General features: G+C 36.6%; 1 protein-coding gene across 4 annotated transcripts in view; it reads right to left on the minus strand.

Moving 5' to 3' along the window:
* The window catches only part of KIF3A (kinesin family member 3A), a 94,978-nt gene that overhangs the window by 46,027 nt on the left and 28,351 nt on the right, over positions 1-20,600 (minus strand). For all 4 annotated transcript variants that reach the window (XM_022588767.2, XM_089909302.1, XM_089909301.1 and 1 more), the window contains exons 3-6: positions 19,982-20,126; positions 19,766-19,850; positions 4,830-4,935; positions 533-672 (exon numbers count right to left, since the gene is read on the minus strand). In XM_022588767.2, the coding sequence (XP_022444475.1) occupies positions 533-672; positions 4,830-4,935; positions 19,766-19,850; positions 19,982-20,126 (476 nt within the window). The remainder of the gene's footprint in view (positions 1-532; positions 673-4,829; positions 4,936-19,765; positions 19,851-19,981; positions 20,127-20,600) is intronic.

Consider the following 20,600-nt stretch of genomic DNA (forward strand, 5'->3'; position numbering starts at 1 on the left):
ATTTTAACGGTAAAAAATCTAATATATCTGGAATTCACTTCAAAATAATACTGGAAGGGAAGAAGTGGCTGAGGGTAGAGATGAAATAGGACTGGCCATGAACTGATAATTGCTGAAGTTGGGTGATGGGTACATGGGAAATCATTATACTATTCTACCTACGTTGTATAGGTTTGAAATAGTCCATAATTAGTAGTAAGTTAAGGGGACTTCCCTAGTGGTCCAGTGGCTAAGACTCCGCACTCCCAATGCAGGGAGCCCGGGTTCAATCCCTGGTCAGGGAACTAGATCCCACATGCCGCAACTAAAGATCCCGCATGCCACAACAAAGATCGAAGATCCCACGTGCCACAATTAAGACCCGGTGCAGACAAATAAATAAATAAATATTTAAAAAAGAATAATAAGTTAAACACATACACAAGTAAAACTTAAAAATTATATAATCACTCCTTTTCACTTGAATTATTATTTATTTATAAAATAAAAAGAAATCACAAGAGTTATTCTTAAGTAGCATCCTGTTACTTACAGCAAGATCTACAAGATGGAGCTTCCCCATCCTGACATGCATGTTACCATCAACGCCTTTTTCACTGCATTCTATAGTAATTGTAAAGATGGCATGGGAACGGGAACTATGTTCATTCATATTAGTTGCACCAACAGAACCTTGAATAAAGGGAGGAAATTATTTAAAACTATAACAACAAGGAATGCCTTTAAAAATAATTAAATATCCAGAATACTGAATTTCATCAGAGCCAAAAGCCAGAGAGCATGGCTAAAACATAAAAATTTAGGCATATTTAGCCATTATTAGAAATTTCTGACAATTTATGTTGATAACAAAAAACTGTATTTTTTTCACATGAAAGAGGGGATTTGAGAACAAAATACTTAATTTCAAGTATTGCTGGCTTAAAAAATTAACTAATTTACATAAAAAATACATGTTAAATAATTCAAAAAATTAGCTGCTGTTTCAGCTGTCTCTAAAAAGTATTATTGATATGTTCTGGGAATCAACCACAGGAATACTTGCATATATACATTAGATGATACAAAGATATTCAGGGAAGAACTGTTTACAACAGCGAGAGATCAGAAACAACCAATATGACAGTGGTTAATCAATTATAGAATAGTCACACTATGAATTACTAAGCAGTCTTTTAAAAAAAAAATAAGGTAGATCTGAATGACATGGAAAGATACCCATATGAAAAAAAGAAAGGAATATAGAGTATAATCCCATTTCTGTAAAACAAAAGCATCCATTCAAAATATGCTAAGAATTTGAGTGTGTATAAATATTTTACATGAATATATTGTGCAAACAAAGAAAAAGATCTGTTTTGTTTTTCACAATAGGCATGTATTGGGTTTTTTTTCTTAAATTCCAAAGTATTTTAAAAGCAATGTGTTAATTTCACCCAATGCCAAAATTATTTTCCTACTATACTCATGTAGAGCTTCTCCATGTGAGCTGTGATTTTACAATTTAAACATTAGAAGGGTACTCTTTATTAGCAAATGGCCATATTATAAGTCAGATAACTAGAAAGTAAATTGCACTGGTAAAGAAAAGTAAAGCCCAATGAAAGAAGGTAAATGGAAAATCAGTGAGGGAAAATGCAAGGATCTGTGATTCCATACTATACTTTTCTGTTTTCTTTTAAATCAAGTTATGAATTTTTAAAATCAATTTTTCTCCAAAAATATAAAAAACTAATAAATCTGACACCACTTCAAATCATCTAATCAGATGTAACACACTATACATATTTCCACAGAGTAGTAGGTCTTATTTTACCTTGTTTTTTTTCCACTTAACATTATCTCCTACATATATTTCCATGTAAAAACCAACTTGAAATTTTTACTAAAATTGAGTTATTATCTTACTGGGAGATATTTGGGATTGTTGCCTATTTTAGTTCTTCATAAGGGACACTAATATGAGCATCTTTCAGCAGATACCTTTCTTTCTCTTTAGAATTATATCCATGGGATGTATCTTCCAAACTGGAGCCACCTTATGAAAGGATAGGAATAGTTTTATAGCTATGTGATTATCAAAACAAGGTATAGCAGTGTTTTTCAGTTTGGAGTGGGAGAGAAAGTGTAATTTGAAAAAGTCATATTAAATATTTTAATACCCATTGTTTTTGCAATATAAGTAAAGCATGCTATTTATGATTGTGATTTTTCTATATTTCCAGTTATGAAAACAAAGCAATGCAACAGATGTTATGTCAAAAGTGACCTACACTGAACTTTACAATCCCTAGGAGAGAACAGCTTGCAGCAATCAAGTAGACTAAATGATCCAACCTAACACACTGCATAATGGAAATAAAACATTTCCATAGCTGTAATTTTTGTCAAAATATTTATTTTGGAATAAAAAATTAAATTTTTATGTTTTTCAAGGAGGTACAGAAAAACTTATCCCAATCCTTCTCTTCCCCACCCCCTTCCTCCTTGGCAACCACAAGTCTGTTCTCATGAATCTGTTTCCATTTCATAAATGTGTCCATTTGTGTTGTATTTTAGATTCCACATATAAGTGATATTATATGGTATTTGTCTTTTTCTTTCCGACTTAATATGATAATCTCTACGTCCTTCCTTGTTGCCGCAAATGGTATTATTTCATTCTTTTTTATGTCTGAGTAATATTCCATTGTGTAATATTCCTTCTTTATCCATTCATCTGTTGATGGACATTTAGGTTGTTTCTATGTCTTAGAAACAACTAGCAGCTATTGTGAATAGTGCTGCTATGAACATAGGGGTGCATGTATCTTTTCAAATTATAGTTTTGTCTGGATATATGTCCAGGAGTGGGCTATATGTCCAGGACTGGATATAGTTTTGTCTGGATATAGGTCCAGGAGTGGGATTGCTGGATCATCTGGCAACTCTTATTTTTAGTTTTCTGAGGAACCTCCATACTGTGCTCCATAGTGGCTGCACCAATTTACATTCCCACCAGCAGTGCAGGAGGGCCCCCCCTGCAGCTAAACCTTTAATTCTTGAACTCAATCTATTTATTAATGAAGACTATTTTCCTCTCTGCTATCTTAGGTGTTCAAATCTCTTTACCTTCCTTTCATTTTATTTCTCTCATTAGAATTTTTTCATTTTTCCTTAGACAAATCTCACATACCAAGTTAAATTAATTCTTAGGTAGTTAATGGAAGGTTTTGGTCACTATTGTGAATGGAATCTTATGTTAAAATTTTCTTAAGTTAAATAAGCAATACATGAACATATTCCTGGTATAAAAAATTCAAAAATACAAACATACAAAAAACATAAAGTGAAAGCTCCCTATATTCCTTTCCCCCAATCTTATTTCCCCTTCACTAAAGGTAACCACTATTAAATGGCCTTTCATTTTGTATTTCACATACATACAGGTGAACACACACACAAAATACCCAAATATGTAGTTTGATAATTTGGCTTTTTTTACACATGGGATGATGCATTACATACTGTGCTAGTTAGTTTTCTTTTTCCCTTAATATATATCTGGAAAGTCTTTTGGGTCTCTACATGTAGATTTAACTCACTGTTTGTTTGTTTTTTACAGCTTCATTATAGTCCATAATATTTCTGCACCATAATTTATATAACCAATGTTTTACTGACAGTTATTTAGGTTGTGTCAAACTTTTTGCTATTACAAGTAATGCTGTAATAAGGTATTTTTTTGTTTACACCAAAAAATATTTTTCTAGAATATATATCTACAAATAGAAACAGTGGGTCAAAGGAATGCATCCTTAAAAATTTCAACAGATACAGTTATCCTGCCCTTCAAAAAGGCTGTATATTCCCATCACCATTGCCCATTTCCTTAGAGCCTCACCAACCTGGATATCCTTTCATCCAAACTGATGGGTAAAACATCTCCCATTGTTGTTTTAATATGCATTTTCCTGATTACTTGTGAAGTCAAACATCCTTTCATATACTTACTGCTGTGTATAGTTCTTCTATGAATAACATAGTCATAAACATCTTTTGCTCATTTTCCTGTTAAAATTTTGGTATTTTTCTATTATTTGGTTTATAAGAATACAACTGAATTTTTAAAATTTTTGCTTTGTTTCCTTGAGTTTGCTAGACTTTTAGTCTAGTCACAAAAATCTGAAAAAAAAAAAGGTTATTTCCTATGTTCTTTTCTTTCACCTCTAATCTCTAATTGCTGTTAGCAACATCATTAGTACTAGGCCTGGGGCATCAGCAATATTGCTGAAACTTTTTATCCTTTAGAAAAAACTTGAAACAATTACTAAAAAGAATGCCACTTTATTTAATTTTGTTTGCTTTTCTTGTCAACAAAAGGGAGGTGCCTGGTTAATGCTCACTAATGGTGTAGATTCAAATGCTCACTCTGCAACTTATTAAGTAGTATATGACCTGGACAATTTACTTTAAGTCTCAGTTTCCTCAATCATAACATAGGAATTTAATACCTTCATAGCCCATTTTGAGGATTAAAGAGATCATTCTTATAAAGCATTTGAACAAGCACTTGCCACACAGTAAGTACTCAATAAATGTTACCAATATTATTATTACTAACAACAGACAGCGATATGAGAGCGCTATTGCTAAGTAACAAAATTTTGGTCAGCATGGAAAGCAATCTATGATATCTTTCATTCATATACGCTTTCCACATAGTAAATAGTCAAAGAGGAAGGGTTTTCAAGAAACCTAAAAATCCAATCTTTATGGCGCAAAATGCCATACCAGGTTTGCTTCTAAAAGAGCCTACTCCACACATCACAATTAAGCACTATACTTACGATTTTTGTGGCCCAGTGTCATAATTCTATCCATATCATCAGCATTATTTACCACATAAGCTGATAAATCCTTGATATAAACTCCCACATCAGGTCTTTCTTTAACCTAAAAAAAAAAATCATACAGACTTTACACATATATCCATAATTCTTCCACAGTTATTTATTGAATATCTACTACATGTTGGACACTGTGCTAGAGAGTGAGGATACAGTGATGAACAAGGTAGACAGTTTCTACACTACTGGGGGTAACAATCTACAGGGAGAACATACAAATGAATAATTACACACACAAATTATTTTATTTTATTTTATTTCAATTGTGATAATGCCATGAAGAAAAAAAAATACAGTGAAGTATAAGAATACAATATAGGGACTTCCCTGGGGGCGAAGTGGTTAAGAATCCACCTGCCAATGCAGGGGACACGGGTTCGTGCCCTGGTTCAGGAAGATCCCACATGCCACAGAGCAACTAACCCTGTGTGCCACAACTACTGAGCCTGCACTCTAGAGCCCACGAGCCACAACTACTGAGCCTGTGTGCCACAACTACTGGAGCACCTAGAGCTCATGCTCCGCAACAAGAGAAGCCACTGCAATGAGAAGCCCACGAACCGCAATCTCCATACTGTTTTCCACAGTGGCTGCACCAATTTACAGTTCCACCAACAGTATAAGAGGGTTCCCTTTTCTCCACAGCCTCTCCAGAATTTGTTATTTGTAGACCTTTTGATGATGGCCATTCTGACCAGTGTGAGGTGGTACCTCATTGTAATTTTGATTTGCACTCCTCTAATTATTGGTCTTTATCTTAACAGCAATTTGAAGCCACTGGAGTATTTCACACAGCTGAATGAAATAATCAGATCTATGGTATCCATGTAAAAATATTACCTTTCCATGAGTAACTTTATGAGAACTTTTACCCAACTTGAAGGCTGTATTTGGGATATATTTATTTAAAATACATATAGTATTTTAATACTATCTGTAAAATACAAATAGAAATACAAAATTCACTTTTCAAGGCCCTAGAAGTCACATCCAACAAATCAACAGAATAAAGTGAAACTGAGGCAGAGGCCTGTGGCTGCCAGTGGGGCGAGCCATTCCAAAGGTAGTAAGACTGGACAAAGATGATAAACAAAAGTTTATATCAGAAACAAAAGTCACAAAGGCAAATACTCTAAATTCTAGGTGTTGATCTTAAATCTAGTTAGAGGTTTTGGGTTTCTTTAGTCTCTCTCTCTCTTTTTTTTTTTTTTTTTTTTTTGCAGTACGCCGGCCCCTCACTGTTGTGGCCTCTCCCACTGCAGAACACAGGCTCCAGACACCCAGGCTCAGCGGCCATGGCTCATGGGCCCAGCCGCTCTGTGGCATGTGGGATCTTCCTGGACTGGGGCACGAACCCATGTCCCCTGCATCGGCAGGCAGACTCTCAACCACTGCGCCACCAGGGAAGCCCTCTTTAGTCTTCTTTATGATATATTTATACATTAGGAAAAATTACCTTTTTTCTGTCATGAGATATACATTAAGCCCTTATTTTACTAGTAGTAAAGAAATGTGTTGGTCTCTATAAACCAACGGGTTTCAAACTGTGCTCTGACAAGCATTAGAGGGTCCATGATGGCAATGACGGGGCCATTGTGTGAGTTTGGGGGTTCTCAGACCCAGACACAAGTTCTAAAGAGAGCTTTACTTTCATGTATTTTATAGATTGGGCTTCCACATAAGGTTTGGTTTGATTCAACTGTTTAATGGCTTTAAATCTTTTTAAATGTTTGAATATTACTGGCTTATGTCAATGCTTCTCAGAAAAATCTATGGTAAAGAATTATACGTATATTTCTAATGTGGAAAGTGATATCTCTGAAAAATACAAAAATCATGCACTTGGATACCATGACAATGTCAAATTACTATAAAAGTTTTTAAGCATGTACTTTCATTTACTATTCTCATCTCATTGCAGACTGAAAACAAACATTCTTCAAACTGGCATCAGTCTGCAAAGTCTACAGTCATTCCCAATCACAAGATATTAATTCTATATTCAATTATTAATTGTAGATAAACTAATTAGACATGAAATATGAAGAAACTGAATATGATTCTGAAATAAAGCAGGACTCTGAGACAAGATGGCAGACAGAAGGACACGAGCTCACCCTGTATCAAGAAAACACCAAAATCACAACTAACTGGTGAACAACCATCGGAAAAAAAAAAACACTACAACCTACCAAAAAAGATATCCTACATCCAAAGACAAAGGAGAAGCCACGAGAAGACATTAGAAGGGGCTCAATCGCAATAAAATCAAATCCCATATCTGCTGGGTAGGTGACCCACAAACTGGAAAATAATTATATCACAGATGTTCTCCCACAGGGGTGAAAGTTCTGAGCCCCACATCAGACTTCCTATCCTGGGGGTCTGGCATCGAGAGGAGAAGCCCCCACAGCATCTGGCTTTGAAGGCCAGTGGGGTTTGATTGCAGGAATTCCACAGGACTGGGGGAAAGAGGAACTCTACTCTTGGAGGGCACACACAAGGTCTCGTGCACACCAGTGCCCAGGGGAAAAAGCAGTGACCTCGTAGGAGCCTGGGCCAGACCTACCTGCTGGTCTTGGAGAGTCTCCTGGGGAGGCAGGGGTTGGCTATGAATCACTGTGGGGACAAAGACACTGGCGGCAGTAGTTCTAGGGAGTACTCACTGGCATGAGTCCTCCTGGAGGCTGCCATTTTCTCACCAAGATCTAGTGCCACCCAACAGCCTGTAGGCTCCGGTGCTGGGACTCCTCAGGCCAACCAACCAACAAGGCGGTAACACAGCCCCACCCATCAGAAGACAGGCTGCCTAAAGTCTTCCTGAGCCCACAGCTGCCTGCTAAACAGCCCCCTTGACACGGCCCTGCCCACCAGAGGGACAATACCCAGCTCAACTCACCAGTGGGCAGGAACCAGTTCCCCCCACCAGGAAGCCTGAACAAGCCTCTTAGACCAGTCTCATCCACCAGGGGGCAGACAGCAGAAGCAACAAGAACTACAGCTTGCAGCTGGCGGAATGGAAACCATGATCACAGAAAGGTAGACAAAATGAGATGGCAGAGGACTATGTCCCAGATGAAGGAAGAAGATAAAACCCCAGAAGAACAACTAAGTGAAATGGAGATAGGCAATCTACATGAAAAAGAATTCAGAGTAATGATAGTAAAGATGATCCAAGATCTCAGAAAAAGAACGGAGGCACGGACTGAGAAGATACAGGAAATGTTTAACAAAGAGCTAGAAGATCTAAAGAACAAACAAACAGAGATGAACAACACAATAACTGAAATGAAAAATACGCAAGATGGAATCAATAGCAGAGTAAATGAGGCAGAAAAATGGATACGTAAGCTGGAAGACAGAACGCTGGAAATCACTGCTGTGGAACAGAATTTTTAAAAAAGAATGAAAAATGAGAACAGTCTCAGACACCTCTGGGACAACGTTAAACACACTGACATTCACATTATAGAGATCCCAGAAGTAGAAGCGTGAGAGAAAGGACCTAAGAAAATATTTGAAGAGATAATAGCTGAAAACTTCCCCAACATGGTAAAGGAAACAGTCACCCAAGTCCAGGAAGTGCAGAGAGTCCCAGGCCAGGTAAACACAAGGAGAAACATACCGAAACATGTAGTAATCAAATTGACAAAAATTAAAGACAAAGAGAAAAATATTAAAAGCAACAAATAACTTAAAAGGGAATCCGCATAAGGCTATCAGCTGATTTTTCAGCGGAGACTCTGCAGGCCAGAAGGGAGTGGCATGATATATTTAAAGTGAAATCAGTGCTTTGTGACCACCTAGAGGGGTGGGATAGAGAGGGTGGAAGGGAGACGCAAGAGGGAGGGGATATGGGGATATATGTATATGTATAGCTGATACAAAGCAGAAACTAACACACCATTGTAAAGCAATTATACTCCAATAAAGATGTTAAAACAAACAAACAAACAAAAATAAAGTGATGAAAGGGAAGAACCTACAACCAAGAATACTCTATCCAGCAAGCCTCTCATTTAGATTTGATGGAGAAATCTAAAGCTTGCCAGACAAGCAAAACCTAAGAGAATTCAGCACCACCAAACCAGCTTTGCAACAAATGCTAAAGGAACTTCTCTAGGCAGAAAAAAAAAGGACATAAATACACACAATAAAATTATGAATAGAAAAGCTCACCAGTAAAGGCAAATATATGTTAAAGGTAGGAAATCATCCACACACAAATACAATATCAAAACCAGCAATCAAGAGGAGAGTACAAATGCAGGATACTGGAAATGCATTTGAAATTAAAAGACCAGCAACTTAAATCTATCTTGTTTATATATAGAATACTATATCAAAACTTCATGGTAATGGCAAATCAAAAATCTGCAATAGATACACACACAAAAAAGAAAAAGGAATTCAAACACAACTCTAAAGTTAGTCATCAAATCACAAAGGAAGAGAACAAAAGAGGAAGGGGAGAAATAAGACCTACAAAAACATATCCAAAACAATTAACAAAATGGCAGTAAGAACATACATATCAATAATTACCTTAAATGTAAATGGATTAAATGCTCCAACCAAAAGACACAGACTGCTGAATGGATACAAAAACAAGACCTGTATATATGCTGTCTACAAGGGACCCACTTGAGATCTAGGGACACATACAGACTGAAAGTGAGGGGATGGAAAAACGTCTTCCATGCAAATAGAAATCAAAAGAAAGCTGGAACAGCAATACTCATTTCAGACAAAATAGATTTTAAAATAAAGACTGTTACAAGAGACAAAGAAGGACACTACATAATGATCAAGGGATCAATCCAAGAAGAAGATAACAATTCTAAATATATGCACCCAACATAGGAGCACCTCAGTATATAAGGCAAACGTTAAGACCCATAAAAGGAGAAAGTGACAGTAACACAGTAATTGTGAGGGACTTGAACACCCCACTTTCAACAACAGACAGATCATCCAGACAGAAAATCAATAAGGAAAAACAGGCCTTAAATGACACATTAGAACAGATGGACTTAATTGATATTTATAGAGCATTCCATTCAAAAGCAGAATACCCATTCTTCTCAAGTGCACATGGAACATCCTCCAGGATTGACCACATGCTGGGCCACAAAGCAAGACTTGGTAAATTTAAGAAAATTAAAATCATATCAGGACTTCCCTGGTGGTGCGGTGGTTAAGAATCCACCTGCCAATGCAGGGGACACGGGTTCGAGCCCTGGTCCACAAAGATCCCACATGCCACGGAGCAAATAAGTGCATGCGCCACAACTGATCCTGCGCTCTAGAGCCCAAGAGCCACAACTACTGTGCCCACGTGCTGCAACTACTGAAACCCATGTGCCTAGAACCTGTGCTCCGCAACAAGAGAAGCCACCGCAGTGAGAAGCCCGCTGACCACAACGAAGAGTAGTCCCCGCTCGCCACAACTAGAGAAAGGCCACGCACAGCAACAAAGTCCAACACAGCCAAAAATAAATAAATAAATTTATTTTTAAAAGTCATATCAAGCATCTTTTCCAACCACAATGCTCTGAGATTAGAAACCAATTATAAGGGAAAAAAACTGTAAAAAACACAAACACGTGGAGGCTAAACAATATGCTACTAAGCAACCAATGGATAACTGAAGAAATCAAAGAGAAAATTAAAAAATACCTAGAGACAAATGAAAATGAAAGCACAACTATCCAAAACCTATGGGATGCAGCGAAAGCAGTTCTCAGAGGGAAGTTTATAGCAATACAATCTTACCTCAGGAAACAAGAAAAATCTCAAATAAACCTAACCTTACACCTAAAGCAATTAGAGAAAGAACAAACAAAACCAAATAGAAGGAAAGAAATCATAAAGATCAGAGCAGAAATAAATGAAATAGAGATGAAGAAAACAATAGAAAAGATCAATCAAATTAAAAGCTGGTTCTTTGAAAAGATAAACAAAATTGATAAACCTTTAGCCAGACTCATCAAGAAAAAAAAGGAGAGGGCTCAAATCAATAAAATTGAAATGAAAAAGGAGAAGTTACAATGGACACCAAAGAAATACAAAGAAATACAGAGGATCATAAAAGACTACTACAAGCAACTATACGCCAATAAACTGGACAACCTGGAAGAAATGCACAAATTCTTAGAAAGGTACAACCTTCCAAGACTGAACCAGGAAGAAGTAGAAAATACAAAGAGACCAAACCCATGCACCTATGGTCACCTAATCTATGACAAAGGAAGCAAGAATATACAATGAAGAAAAGACAGTCTCTTCAATAAGTGGTGCTGGGAAAACTGGACAGCTACATGTAAATGAATGAAATTAGAACACTCCCTAACACCATACACAAAAATAAACTCAAGTGGATTAAAAGCCTAAATGTAAGGCCAAATACAATAAAACTCTTAGAGGAAAACATAAGCAGAACACTCTTTGACATAAATTGCAGCAAGATCTTTTTCAATCTACCTCCTAGAGTAATGAGAAGAAAAATAAACAAATGGGACCAAATTAAACTTAAAATCTTTTGCACAGCAAAGGAAACCATAAACAAAATGAAAAGACAACTTACAAAATGGGAGAAAATATTTGCAAACAAAGCAACCGGCAAGGGATTACTCTCTAAAATATACAAACAGTTCATGCACGTCTATATAAAAAAACAAACAACCCAATCAAAAAATGGGTAGAAGATCTAAATAGACATTTCTCCAAAGAAGACATACAGATGGCTAAAAAGCACCAATTATTAGATAAACAAAACACTAATTATTAGAGAAATGCAAATCAAAACTACACAGTATCACCTCACACCAGTCAGAATGGCCATCATCAAAAATTCTACAACCAGTTAATGCTGGAGAGGGTGTGGAGAAAAGGGAACTCTCCTACACTGTTGGTGGGAATGTAAATTGGTACAACCACTATGGAGAACAGTATGAAGCTTCCTTAAAAAACTAAAACATAACTACCATATGATCCAGCAATCCCACTCCTGGGTATATATCCAGAGAAAACCATAATTTGAAAAGATATACGCACCCCAGTGTTCATTGGAGCACTATTTACAATAGCCAGGACATGGAAGCAACCTAAATGTCCATCGACAGAAGAATGGATAAAGAAGATGTGGTTGGGGCTTTCCTGGTGGCGCAGTGGTTGAGAATCTGCCTGCCAATGCAGGGGACACGGGTTCGAGCCCTGGTCTGGGAAGATCCCACATGCTGCGGAGCAACTAGGCCCGTGAGCCACAACTACTGAGCCTGTGCATCTGGAGCCTGTGCTGAGCAACAACAGAGGCCGCGATAGTGAGGCCCGTGCACCGCGATGAAGAGTGGCCCCCGCTTGCCGCAACTAGAGAAAGCCCTCGCACAGAAACAAAGACCCAACACATCCAAAAATAAATAAATAAATTAATTAATAAAATGATGTGGTACATTTATACAATGGAATATTATTCAGTCATTAAAAAGAATGAAATAATGCCATTAGCAGCAACACGGATGAACCTAGAGATTATCATACTAAGTGAAGTCAGTCAGAGAAAGACAAATATCATATATTACTTCTAGGCAGAATCTATAAAATATGATACAAATGAACTTATTTACAAAATAGAAACAGTCTCACAGACTTAGAAATCAAATTTATGGTTACCAAAGGGTAAAGGTTGGGGGGAAGGATAAATTGGGAGTTTGGGATTGACATATACACATTAATATATTTAAAATAGATAACCAACCAGGACCTGCTGTATAGCACAGGGAACTCTACTCAATACTCTGCAATAAGCTAAATGGGAAAAGGATTTGAAAAAGAATAGAATTATATGTATATGTATAACTGAATCACTTTGCTGTACACCTGAAACTAACACAACATTGTAAATCGACTATACTCCAATAAAAATAAAATAAAATTAAAAAAGGCAGGACCTTGCGGGACCCTGCCAGGTAAAAAAAAGCCCCTCCACATCCCCCACTTCTTGTTTGTAGAAAAAGGATTTAGTCTCCCAGGCTTTTCCTGGATTCCAAAGAGCAGAGTCAAGCAGTTACTAAGGAAGTGAAGGAATGCAGAAACAAAAGAAAAGCAGTCAAAAAACTGCTTTTTATAGCTGAAACAATAGTTCAGGTATAAAACAGAGTCCTAGTTCCTCCTCAAGGAATATATAAAACAATCTGATGTGTATCTTGGAGTTGTTCTGTAGAAACCAAGACCCCCATCCAGGTTGAGGATGATGACTACAGGCTGACCACAAGCACTAGACCTCAGACTGGACTAAACCAGGAGGTTGATGATTAAGATTCCCAAAATATCACCCTGTTAACCTCACCACCAACCAATCAGAAGTCATGAACCCTGCAACACTCACCGCAAATGTTGCCTTTAAAAACCCATCCCTGAAAAAAAGCCATTAGGGAGTTAGAGCCTTCTGAGCATGAGCTTACTTGGTGCCCTGCAATAAAACAGTGTACCTTCCTTCAACACAACCCAGTGTCAGTAAATTTGCCTTGCTGTGTGGCAGGCAAGCAGACCCAAGTTTGGTTCAGTAACAATTTTGGTGACCATGAAGGGACAGCCATCTTGAGTGGCATCTCACTCATGGCACATCAGCCCTGGGCTGACACTGGCCCTCAGATTTTGTCCAGCAGGTGCCTGAGTACTTTTGTCTCAGGGACAGCCCCAAGTGCTTGCCACTAACCAGGCAGCACTGGCCCATGGTGTTTTCGATTCCCTGGTAAAGGAAACAAGGCTCTGGTCCTGGTGTAAGACGTCTCTGGTAAGCAGTGTAACCACGTGTGTGACAACACCAGGGCATTCTTTCCTACTGGGTTGCCTTGATTGGAATTTTACTTTTTTGTGGGGGAAGGTGTATGACATGGTCATCTTGTTTTGAGCAGAGTACCACTTTAATTGGACTTTCCCTTCTGGATCAAGGAGTCCCTTGGCCATCCAGCACTGCCTGAGCAGTAATTGAGAAACTCCCTGTTAGACCAAGGCTCATCTGCACCCCTGTCTGGAATGGTAGGTAGGAAACTTTCCATTCTCATTCTAGGAAACTGTGACCCTGAGAAGACTCTGGATACTGATCTGCCAGTCTGTCTGTTTCTGGTAATAGCAGCCGTGTGAAAGAATAATGGGTAATGAGAGCTCTGTTCTACCTTGTAGTCCCCTAGGGTGGATTTTGCAAAACTGGAAGAACTGCAGCCATGCTCCCATGAAAAGAAAGAGAATGATATTTTACTGTAACACCACATGGCCCCAACATTCCTTAGGCTCTGATGAACAATGGCCCCTCAGTGGTCTTTAGACTATAACACCTATATTCAACTAGAACTGTTTTTTAAAAGGGAAAGAAAATTGGATAAAATTCCTTATGCATAGGCTTTTATGATATTGTATCAAAGTGAGCCTTCTGGAATTAGTTTGACTTTTATCTCGGGTGTCTTAGTACACGAGTTTGAATCCTGTTTTCTCTCTGGTTTTGACCCTCATTAGGGGATCCTGGCCCTGGTTTGGGAGGAGATCCCACCAGGAGGAAAGAAGGAAATTAAAGGATTAATCATTCTCAGAGATACCCCTGATATTGACTCTCATTAGAGAGCCCTGGTCTTTACCTTTGTTAGAGAGTCCTGGTAACTTAAATGTGGTCTAGACACTCCTAAAAACTAATAGCTTAAATTCAGTCATGAGTCTGGGTCAGCGCCAGCAAGTTCACCTAGAAATGAGGCACGTGAATGTGAGTGAGTGGTATGTATTACTGTCTATTATTGTTATTTATGAAAGTTAAAAAAAAATTGGATGGTAATGCTAGCAAAGAATTTTTATCAAAAACACAGAGATTTAATTTGTATAACAAACAGTTTATAACGCCAAAACAATGAATCTCAATGGCAGCAGTTACTCCCCTGCCCAGAATGTTTTAGGAGTTTGTGGGGGAATTTCTGGTTCACTTGAGGACGCTATTAGTATTCATAGGCAGGGGCCTGGGATACTAAACACCTTGAAATGAAATGGGTCACAGTCAATGAATTGTCCCATGCAACTCTGAATGTCCTACCAGATATTAACATGGGTGAAAAAACAATTTATAATTGCCTGAATCTAAACCCTAACTCTATTGTACATATGAAGACTAAGTGCTTTCCCATGGTAATAATAATAATATAGGAATGCAGGAAAACTGAGGAAAGAACTACTTTATTTTCCTCAGAACTCTACCAAGAGCTAGTTACTATTTTAAAAGACCATGTCATTGACAGTAACACCAGTCAAGATGTTTAGATCACCAATACAACACACTTATAATAGTCTGCATTTGTAGCTGCTACAATCATAATGATTATATATGCTTCTGACTACTTCATTATGTCATTGAGTATGATCACATCTAAGCATTTATATATTGAAATACAAGCACTTTATTTTTTAATGAATTTTATTCTCTTTTATATTATAATAGGGCAGTATATTGATAATTTTTAAATTATGTGTGTAGATAGATTTCATCATCTATGAAATTTATTTCAGGATAGTCAAAGGGGCATTACAAGATATATGTTATAAAAAAGGGGCATTGGGTCTAATGTGGTTGAGAACCATTGACAAGACTGTTCCTGAGAATAAATCTGATCTATAATTACTGTTACAAAAATGGAAAATCTGTCCAAATGATTTTTATTCGAATAATCTATGCAACAAAATAATAAACTTTTAAAAGGTAAAAAGCACAGAATTAAAGTATCCATCAAAACCAAAGATGACAACTAGCAGAAATGAAACTTATCTCTATATTTGCTGTCTACACATTATCATTATAGATTAAGTCTTCATTAAGGTCCAACAAACACAAATAATACCTAAGCCTGTAATATACTGCTCCAAAAGCTCAGCTTATATAGTAAACTTAAAAAGAAAAAAAAGCTAAAATGTATTGAATACTTTATTACGTGTCAATCAATGATTTTAAAACTTTGTATTAATTTGTTAATGTTGGCAATAATCCTATAATGTAGATACTTTTATGATTTCCATTTTCATGTGGCAAAGCTAAGGCTCATAGAGGGTAAGTAACTTGCTTAAGAACTCAGAGCCAGAATTCAAGCTAGGATGGTAAAACCTCAGAAATCACCCTTTAATCCTTAATCCACTTACCTGCGACATGAGCAAGTCAGGAAACCCCTCTAGGTTTCATTTTTTTACAATAACAAAACTGAACTGCTGAAAGATTAAATGAAACAAAGTATGTGCTACTACCACAATTTACTGTACTGAATGCCTACTGCCACATTATAAAAGCTAGTAATAGTAGCTGCTGTTATTCTAAGTGTATTCTACACCATTCTACAATGGTGACTACTCTTACCATTATTCTCTAATTATTTTACTGACAATGCAATTTCTATCAAAATTCCAATATTAATATTTTAAAGGCTAACCATTTGTCTCATACACTAAACCTAGTGTCTCATACACTATATTAATATATTTGGCAATAGTTACTAATCATTTACCACATGACTCAGCAACCCTGCTTCAGGAATTTATCCTCAGATATACCTGCACATGTATGAAATGCTGTATGTACAAGGCTATTTAGCACAGAATTGTGTGTAACGGCAAAAGATCTTAAACAACCCAAGTGTTCATCAACAGAGGGCTGGCTAAATAAATTAAAATTATATGCATACAAAGGATATTATGAACCTTTAAAAAAAAAAGGAATGAGGAAGCTTTCTCTGCACTGATGTGGAAAAATTGCCACAATCCATTGTTCAGTGAAAAAAGCAAAGTGCAATGAGGGGAAAATAGTCTTTTCAATAAATGGTTGTGAGACAACTGGATATCCATAGGCAAAAGTGAAGTTGGTCCTCTACCTCACATGGTACATAAAAAATTAACTCAAAATGAATCAAAGACATAAATATAAGAGCTAAAACTATAAAACTCTTAGAAGAAAACAAAGGCATAAATCTTCATGACCTTGGATGAAGCAATGATTTCCTAGATACTACACCAAAAAGCACAAGCAACAAAACTAAATATAGATAAACCAGACATGATGAAAATTTAAAATTTTTATGCTCCAAAGGACACCATCAAGATAGTGAAAAGACAATCCCACAGATGGGAGAATATTTTTGTAAATCCATATATCTGTTAACAAACTTGTATCTAGAATATATAAAGAATTATTACAACTCAATAACAAAAAGACAAAGACCCAATTAAAAATGAGCAATGGATCCGAACTGAAATTTATCCAAAGAAGATACACAAATGGCGTGAAAAGATATTCATCATCATTAGCCATCAGGGAAATGGAAATCAAGCCCACAAATGAGATACCACTTTACACCCTGTAAAATGGCTATAAAAAAGACAGATAATAACGAGTGTTGATGAGGATGTAGAGAAACTGGACTCCTCTTACATTGCTGATAGGAATGTAAAATGGTACAGCCACTGTGGGAAACAGTCTGGCAGTTCCTAAAAATACAGTTACCACATTATCTAACAATTACATTCACTGATATATAACCAAGAGAACTGAAAAAATATACAGTTCAAAGATATTACAGGTTCAGTTCCAGACCACCGTAATAAACTTAGTACCATGAATTTTTTGGTTACTCATTGCATATAAAAGTTATGTTTACACTATACTGTAGTCTATTAAGTGTGCAACAGCATTATGTTTAAAAAAATGTATGTACCTTAATTTCAAAATACTTCATTGCTAAAAAATGCTAACATCACCTGAGCCTTCAGTGAGTCATAATTTTTTTGCTGGTGGAGAGTTTAAAATATTGCAAGAATTACCAAAATGTGGCACAGAGACATGAAGTAAGTAAATGCTGTTGGAAAAATGGAGCTGAACAGATCTGTTTGATGCAGGTTGCCACAAACCTTCATTTTGTAAAAAACACAGTATCTGCAAAGCATAATAAAGTGAAGCACCATAAAACGAGGTATGCGTGTATTCATATAAAAACGTGTACAGGCTGTTAAAACAAAAACATGAAATACTGATTCATGCTACAACATGGGTGAATCTTGAAAACATTATACTAAGTGAAAGAAGCCAGACATAAAAGACCACAACTGTATGATTCCATTTAAATGAAATGGCCAGAATAGGCAAGTCCATAGAGACAAAAAGTAAATTATGGGTTACCAGGAGAGAGAAGGGGAATGGTGAGTGGCTCCTAATGGCCATGGAGTTTCTTTCTGGAGTAATGAAAATGTTCTAGAATTAGACAGTGGTGATGGTTGCGTAACTTTCTGAATATACTAAGAATCACTAAATTGTACACTTTAAAGGGATGAATATTATGCTATGTAAATTATATCTCAATTAAAAAATGAATGTGAATCAGCTATACTTGTCAGTTAAAACCATAATGTACCAATTCACAAATTTTGTGATTATCTGACATTTATGCATATAATCTCACAGTTCCCTTTTCTAAGATGCTGAATGAAAGTAGTCTTTAGTGCCAATCTATTACCCAGAAGTATACAAACTAGAGTTTCTCAATCAGAAAGTGTGGTTTTTCCTTCAGGTAAAAGAAAGACTGAAAACACAAGTATTCATGACTACATTCATGATTAGTCTTAATACCTGTATTTTTGACACTTTAAAAACTTCTGACTTAAAATAAATTCTGGAGTATTCTTGGGCATTCATACCAGAGAATGAAAATTTACATTTGCAAAAAAATCTGTGTGTTAATGTTCATAGTGGCCTTACTCATAATAGCCCAGAACTGTATACAGCCCAGATGTCCTTCAACAGGTGAATGGTTAAATGCGCCATGCAATATTACTCAGTTATAAAAATGAATGAACAATCGATACATGCAACAACTTGGATGAATCTCTAGGGAGTTATGCCAAGTGAAAAAAGACAATTCCAAAAGGTTACATATTGTATGTTTATATTTACATAACATTTTGAAATGACAAAACTGTAGAAATGGAAAGTAGATCAGGGGTTGTCAGGGGTTAGGGATGGGGACAGAGGAGAGTGGTCACAGGAGAGGTGGATGTGGTTATAAAAGGGCAACATAAGGCATATCTGAGATGTTTAGTACCTTGCTGTGGTAGTGGATATACCAATCTACACATGATAAAACAGTATACAACACAAAAGACTACAAGAAAAACTGGGGGCATTTGAATGAGATCTGTGGATTGCATCAAGGTCAATATCATGGTTGTGATATTGCATTATAGCTTTGTAAAATGTTACCACTGGGGAAAACTGTGCGAAGGGTAATCTCTCTATTATTTCTTACAACTGCATATGAATTTACACTTATCTCAATAAAAAATTTAATTAAAAAAATGATGCGGGGCTTCCCTGGTGGCGCAGTGGTTGAGAGTCCGCCTGCCGATGCAGGGGATGCGGGTTCGTGCCCCGGTCCGGGAAGATCCCAAATGCCGCAGAGCAGCTGGGCCCATGAGCCATGGCCGCTGAGCCTGCGCGTCTGGAGCCTGTGCTCCACAAAGGGAGAGGCCACAACAGTGAGAGGCCTGCGTACCAAAAAAAAAAAAATGGTGCATATCAATGTATACAGTGTCCTACTTTTGGAGTAAAAATAAAATTGTATTTGTTTGTATTTACATAAAGAACACTGAAAGGATACTGAAAGTGGTTATCTTAGGGTGGGGAGAAATGAGGTAGGAACAAGGCTTTCCAATGCATAAATGTTTAAAATACTTTTATTTTTGAACTATGTTATATTACATGGTCAAAAAATAAGTAAAATATTTAAAGTAACTTTTGTTCAAAAAAGAGCTTAATTTAGTACACATTCTAATGCTTTGGAAAATGCTCCAATTTCAATTATCCATACCTCTAACCTCTGTGTCTGATCCTTGCCCAAAAGGTCACGAACTTCTTCATTATATATTTCCAAATAAGACACTCGAACCAAAAATCTGTAATAAAACATCATTTAAAAAAAACAGTGAAATATTAGAACAGTTTTTTAAATGTGTTTATAAAATTTATACATCTTTCTTATGCTTGTACTTCTCAATATTAGAAAATATTAAGAATTCTCTTTTACCTTGTATCACCCTCTGCTTTTGCAATATGACCAAATATGTGAGCAAATGAATTTGGAATGATTCCTCTAAGTTCAGGAACAGCTCGAACACCTTCCATGGTAAAAGTTTTACCTGTTCCAGTTTGTCCATATGCAAAAATAGTCCCTGAAAATGATGAAGAGAATCAATCACTTCACAGAGTCATGCTACAGACCAATAGCTCTTAAAATTAATTCCTTTGACACCGTGATGCAATTTCTAGCCTGGATTTAAAGTTTATTCTAGTACAAATCTCACCTTTATTATCAGCAATTACAAGATGTACTGTATGCCACATGAGCATAGCACTGTTAAAGAACTAGAGTCAATGAAAAAATACAAAATCTGACACTTTAGCTAATCATAAGAAATTTCTTAAAATGTGTATATTAATTACTTAATGTGGACGTTAAATTGGAGAAGGTAGTATAATTACAGCAAGAGAACACAGGTTCTAGAATAGAAAGACCTCAACGTGAATCCACACATCTGCCATTTTTCAGAGACTTGACCTTAGAAAGTCTATACCCAGAGATTATCTCCTCAATGGCAAAATGGGGATAAGAATGAATACTCTACATTGATAGTAAGAACCAAATG

This window comes from Delphinapterus leucas, chromosome 3, assembly GCF_059928025.1.
Source record: "Delphinapterus leucas isolate spDelLeu-1000000601 "Yukka" chromosome 3, BTC_Dleu_Yukka2, whole genome shotgun sequence".
In the NCBI taxonomy this organism is placed as follows: Eukaryota; Metazoa; Chordata; class Mammalia; order Artiodactyla; family Monodontidae; genus Delphinapterus; species Delphinapterus leucas.